The 6,335-nt window shown below is 34.4% G+C and overlaps 1 protein-coding gene across 1 annotated transcript; it reads right to left on the reverse strand.

The window, feature by feature from the left end:
• Positions 1 to 297: 297 nt before the first annotated feature.
• LOC143560521 (uncharacterized) lies at positions 298 to 2,958 on the reverse strand. Its single transcript, XM_077048806.1, has 6 exons — positions 2,588 to 2,958; positions 1,392 to 1,664; positions 964 to 1,124; positions 767 to 872; positions 576 to 698; positions 298 to 495 (listed from the first exon to the last, which is right to left on the reverse strand). The coding sequence occupies exons 1-6, from the start codon at positions 2,777 to 2,779 to the stop codon at positions 364 to 366; spliced, it is 987 nt and encodes a 328-aa protein (XP_076904921.1). The 5' UTR covers positions 2,780 to 2,958; the 3' UTR covers positions 298 to 363.
• Positions 2,959 to 6,335: the final 3,377 nt, after the last annotated feature.

Below are 6,335 nucleotides of genomic sequence, written 5' to 3' on the forward strand. Positions count from 1 at the left end.
TAAACGAGCCCAAATGGACCTATTATTTATATATATTAAATAATAGATAGAAATATAATGTCTAACATAAAAGTTATAATTAATAACAATCACACGAACTGAACTCGAGCTTTAGAAAGAACTTTGAACGAGCCAAACTCGAGCTTAGACAAGACGGCTGATCGACTCAATGGTTGCCAAAGATTCTCAAGACGCCTAACATGCTAGAAGGTTGAGGGTCCATTAGTACTCTCTATTACTGGCCGACTCATGTGCTAATGACTATTACTTTCCAAACAAACTAGTTAAAAAAAACATCATCGAAAATGCGTTCTTTACATAACAAAAACAAAGACAAAACTAGTGAAGTTCATAGAATGTTGGTTACTTTTTGTGCAATCTAGATTCGGGGCTGTTGTGTCTCAAAGGAGACAGTGCCTTTCTCGGTGAACCAGATTCATTGAAGTCAATTGGACTGCAACAACAATCTCTTGGACTTGACTTCCGTTTATTATTCTGCATAAATATTCATAATTATAAAACTAGAAATTTTTTTGACACAAACATGTAACATGATCTTAATTTAGATTACTCACCTTCAAGGATGCACTATTCTGTTTTCCACCAGAATTGTTTAAATGTCTTTCCTTTTGTATTAGCTTCATCAATCTCGTATTCTCCTTGTCCAATAGATTGTTTTCTTCAAACAAGACTTTGACCTAGTCAAACCAAAGTTTCGTTAGTCCAATATACTCGCATATACACATACACTTATGCACACACGTACCTCCTCTTCAGCTGTGGTGAGATTATTCCTTATATGATCCTTTTCTTTCTGCAATATCTTCACCTCTGAAGCTAGTGCTAAAACTTTTTGTGTTGATGGCTTCAATCTACAGTTGCATATTATTATGTTCAGAAATTTGGTCGACTTATGGTCAAAATGCTAAAAAAAAGAAAGAAAAAAAAAGGTTTATTACAAACCTTTCCCACATTTCCAGCATCTTTTGGCACACTTCCACCCCACTGTTTGCCTTTAAGAAAGAATGTGCTGCCGATGCCACATCATCTTTGCTTATTAAAGTTGATAGCAATGTATCAACAAGAAAATGTTCTGTAGATTCGGCTTTTGTCATCTCGCCAACCTTTAATCGTGTAAAACAACGATATAATATTGTCATTGTTACAAGTACCTCATAATTCCCATAAATAGATAAAAGCTATGTATATGTATATGTACTTGGTCATGTCTATGTCACACGTATATGTGTATGCATATGTGTAATGAATAATGTATATGTATGATGTATATTGTGGTCATACACTCTCTGCAGTTAATTATGCTAATTATCCAATGTTTCAAAATAGTTAAATCTATAGCGTCTAACATTCAAATATGATCAGTAACTTACCAGTTTGTCCTCAGATTGTTGCTTATAGAACATCAACTCTTCTGACAGTTTAGTCAACTCTTGTTCTAAATCCCGAGCACGTGCCTCTGCCTCCCTAGCCCTGTTGTCAGCCTCATTACCAAACTCCATTAAAGCTTCTCGATCATTGTCATACAACGAACACTCTTTCTCCCATCTATTGCACTGAGTTAACAAGTTAGAACATTCTAAAGCCAGTTTCTGATTCTCTTCCACAAACTTCTTTACAGCTTGTGCATTCATGCTTGATTCATCCTACATTCAAATTCAGGTAAGAAAACAAAAACCAAATAAATAATCATCATGATAATCTGTTTGAATGCAATTCAAAACACCTATAAATGAACTAACCTATGTAGTCGATATTGGTTATCGGTCCCTTGGTAAAACATCGGTCAAAATATCGGTACCGATGATATCGGCGATATTGCCCAATATTTGACCGATATATCGCCGATATTCCCGTTTCAAGTCTTAATTATCAATTTTTAATGTTCAATGTTAGTGTTTAATGTCTTAATAAGTTCCTACTTGCTACGATTGCTAGTGTTTTGCAAGTTGCAAAAGGTTAATTTGTTAATGGTAGGAAAGTATAATGAAATATTAGTGTTGAATTACTATATATAATTTTACATGATATTAAAAATTACCAATATCTCACTGCGATAACCGATATCTAATTATCGGTCCTTGAGAGAAATCCGATATTTTTCAGCATTAATTGCTTAGGAACTAACTAATCGAATTTGGCCCGTAACAAACCGAACGAATACGGATTTTTTTTTGGGGTGGGGGGGGGGGGGGGTTTAGATACCTAGATAAAATAGGATGACATAATATATAAAATACAAATACTATTCAATTATTTTTTATTAACATTTAAGCGAACATAAACAAACTTAAATCATAAATGCACAAACATAAAAAAAAAACGTTCACGAACACAAATGAACCAACGAAGCATGTCTTCATGTCCATTCGTTTAATTTAACGAACAAAATTTTTTGCTCATGTTTGTTCGTTTATTAAATAAACGAACTTCCCACCCAACGGTTCACGAACAATAACCTAAACATTCGGTTTGCTTACACGCCTAAATCAAATCCTAATCAAGAAAACTAAAATCAGCAATTACAATAAAAATAAACTGTACGGTATTAGCGATAGAAAATACAAACCCTAACGTGCTTGATGACTTCATCTTTCTCTTGCAATTTGGATTTCAAATACAAGTGCTGATCGCGAAGTTGCCTTTGAGTCTCTTCCGAAGATAAAAGCTTTAACTCAAGCGTACGTGTCGATACCGGAAGCCCGAGAGAATAGTCTATCGATTCACGAATAAAATCATCGGTTTCTTTTCGGAGATCCATTTTCAAACCTCTGTATGAAAAAAGTGAGTGTTTGTGTTGGTGAAATTAAACAAACTAAATTGAAACAAACCCAGATCTTTGATTTCTTATACAAATCGATACATAAAACACACAGTTACTATGTGAAGTTGAGAGGATTTGTGTGAGATTAATTAGGGTTTATTTGAAATTTGGGGATAGCCGTTACAAACAGGAAATGAGCGTTTTTTATTGTTTTTAAAATATTTACAAATTTTCTCCCTTATCTTTACAACTGTTTGTAAACAATGGTTACATACTTCATAGAGAAAATTGGATTCTAATACTCTACAATATTACTCCCGATAGCTGATGTTACACTACATATTCCTCTTATTTATATATTCTTTTTAGTAGGTGTGAGTGGGGAAAGAGATAAAGTAATTAAAAAAAGAATAAACAAATATTGTTTAAGTGAATAGTGATATGTATGCGTAGAGAGCATTTAGCAGATTCTAGCTTTTAAGAAAAATCTTTTATTCAATATAAAGTCTTGTTTGGTTGAAGGAACTTGAAACTTTTAGGTTATGAGAAAAAACTTGAAGCTTGAAACTCATACCAGTAGCGTTTAGAAAAAAGTTACAAGCTTTTAGTATCTAAAATTACTTAAATAACTTCCAAGATATATACATTTAGCATTATGTTATTTTAGTTATGTCCATTTTGGTCATTTTATACATTTTATAAAAGCTACAGCTCCTCTATCAAACATTGAAATATATCTAAAAAGCTAAAGCTACCACCCACCGGCTAGTTTTGCCAAACATATCCTACATGTGATAAGTTTTAAAAGAAAATTAGAGATAAATATAGAAAATGATATTTTTTAGTTAAATTATTGAAATGAGGATGAATGTGACCGTGTGAGTGCTAGACTAGGATTGAGAAAATTTTGGTACTGGTATGAAATTGGTATTGATTTGGTACCGTCAGTACTGAATCGATACAAAAGTTTTGAGTTTTGGTATCGGTATCGGTATGGTACCGGTATTTCCTGAATTTTATCTTAAATATCGGTACCAGTACCGGTACCAAGAATTTATGATTTTCGGGATCGAATTTTCGGTACCGATCTTTGCACAGTTGAGATAAAATATTGAGGTTAAAAATAGCTACATTGGAAGTAAAAAATCAAGAAAACGAAAAAAGTACGTCAACTGGTCCAAGTTATTGAAGAATCTTTTGTTATAGTTCTCACCATGCATATATATCTTCAATAATGGATTGAATTATGATCATTGTTGTTGAAAATTTCGTTATTTCGATTTTTCCAAATGTAGCAACGCACGCAAACCTTAGAGTTGTGTTTATCATTTTCATTATCCTCTTGCACATGGAATTATAGCTGTGATAAAGCGTTATGCATCGTAATGAGACGGTGAAACTATGGGGATCTGCCCAAACCGAGTTCGTCAATCCACAAGAAACCAAAAGATGATATGTTGTTTTCACACATGATCCACATATGGGAGAAAGGTTATAAACAAGTTTTATATTCATTCTATTTAAAGCTTTACGAGTGGGTATTCTCTCTTGTTCCGCACGCTAGTTAAATATATTAATCTCAGGGGTAAACAGTTGCTCCATTCATCGACAAAATCTTCTATAGCACATCGATCATGATCAATTTTGTGTCAAATTGACTCGACCGAGAAGCTTTCCTCTTCATCGAGGGCCCATCTCCAAGTATCACACCTGTTTGTGAGCGTTACTATGTTTAGTTAACTTAAACCATTCTCGAATCTCCATAATTGAGGATGGTACTCTATGCATTTCCAAATTCAAAATCTGTACATCATTAACACTTGAGATATCAGCGATTAAACCTTGCAATTTCTTTGCAGAGGCAAAAACTCTGGGAAAGTTTTTACACATTGGAATAGTAGTTGTTGTTCAACAATCAATCCATAGTCTTAAATCATTTAAGCAAAAAAAATTTCATTGGTATAGTTGTAATACGTTCAGAGAGTTGTATTATCTCGAATGGGCTACATTTGGGCCCATTTTGAGAATGAGTATGTTGTGGTTGTGAATTTACTGTTTGGGCCATTCATGGTCCGGAAAGAAATATAGGTATTAGGTTGGATCATATAGAGGTGAAAAAAAAACCCAAACCCAGAACCGGACCCGATAAAATACCCCGAACCGGTTTTTTATACCCGGGTTTTTAATATCCGAACCCGTACCCGGGACAGGATCCGATTTGTACATGGTAATACCCGAAAACCCGAACCGGGTTTTACAAATACCCGGAACCGGGTTTTTCAAATGCCCGATATTACCTAAAAAAATACCTGAAAAATAATCTTAAAAGGTCCAACCCCTTAAAAAATCCAAAATATATTCAAAAAATACCCGAAAAAACCCAAAAAAACCCGAAAATAGTTTTTTCAATACCCGGAGATAGGGTATTCAAATACCCGGTTTAGAATACCCGGTTCTATACCCGACCCGAACACGATACACAGGGTATGGGTTTTAGAGACAACACCCGGACCCGAACCCAACCCGTGTATTGCCAATACCCGATTTTTCAATACCCGGTTATATCCGAACCTGGTTCCAAGCCCGAACCCGGGTATTTGAAAAACCTGATTTGTACACCATTAAAATCATAGATCAAATATGTTTAGGACCCAACATACATGGTATCGGGCTGGGCTTATTAGCCATTTTATGGCCTAATATTTAGGTCGTTGTTTGGTTCTAGCCTTGCCCCCCTTTGCAAAAATAAACAACAACAATATGATCACATATCAATGCTTAGTATAACATAACACATATAGTTACGTGAATACAATTCAGATTCGAAAATAATCTCTTATTTACACAATCACACATCATTTTCTATCATTTCGGACTTATTTTGCTCATAGCTTGTTTAACTAAAACATCACAATTTTTCGCATGCCATTGTGTATTGTATATCAAATAGTACTGACGTCATATATATAACCGACATGGTTTATATGTTAATTTGTGTATGTGGGTGGAGAGTGGAGACCCTTGGAGTTAGGCTAAAAATCCATAATGTCTAAAAAGTCTATGAAGTGATTTAAACCCTTGGATCAAGGCTATTGATGATAAAATTGCTAATAGTGTTTTAATTTCAAAATGCTAACATATAGTTTGTTTAATCTCTAAATTTTTCTTAACTATAGCATCTGATTTGTATATATTGTTGGGTTTCAACGGTGGTTTGGAACGAAAACGGACAAACAATTTTAAACCCGTTTTAGTCAATAATTTCGTTTCGATAGATATTAATCAATATTAATATACAAACTTATAAACGAACTATAAAAACGCAGCGGAATGTAAACGATTTAAATGAACCATAAACGGAAACCCGAACCCGGATCCGATTATAACAATACGAGCACGATAAATAAATAAATCAAACCATAGATAAAGTTAAGGTATTTATACCTCGGTTATCGAAACCGGGAAGACACCGAGGGTTTAACGAACTAGCTAGATTGTGACACAACAGCTACCGGATCTCCGGCGGTGGCGGCGACGGAAACTCCGGCTACGG

Source organism: Bidens hawaiensis, unplaced genomic scaffold, assembly GCF_021521415.1.
Source record: "Bidens hawaiensis isolate Kalapana, Puna unplaced genomic scaffold, B.hawaiensis_p1.1 tig00020348_1, whole genome shotgun sequence".
Lineage (NCBI taxonomy): Eukaryota > Viridiplantae > Streptophyta > Magnoliopsida > Asterales > Asteraceae > Bidens > Bidens hawaiensis.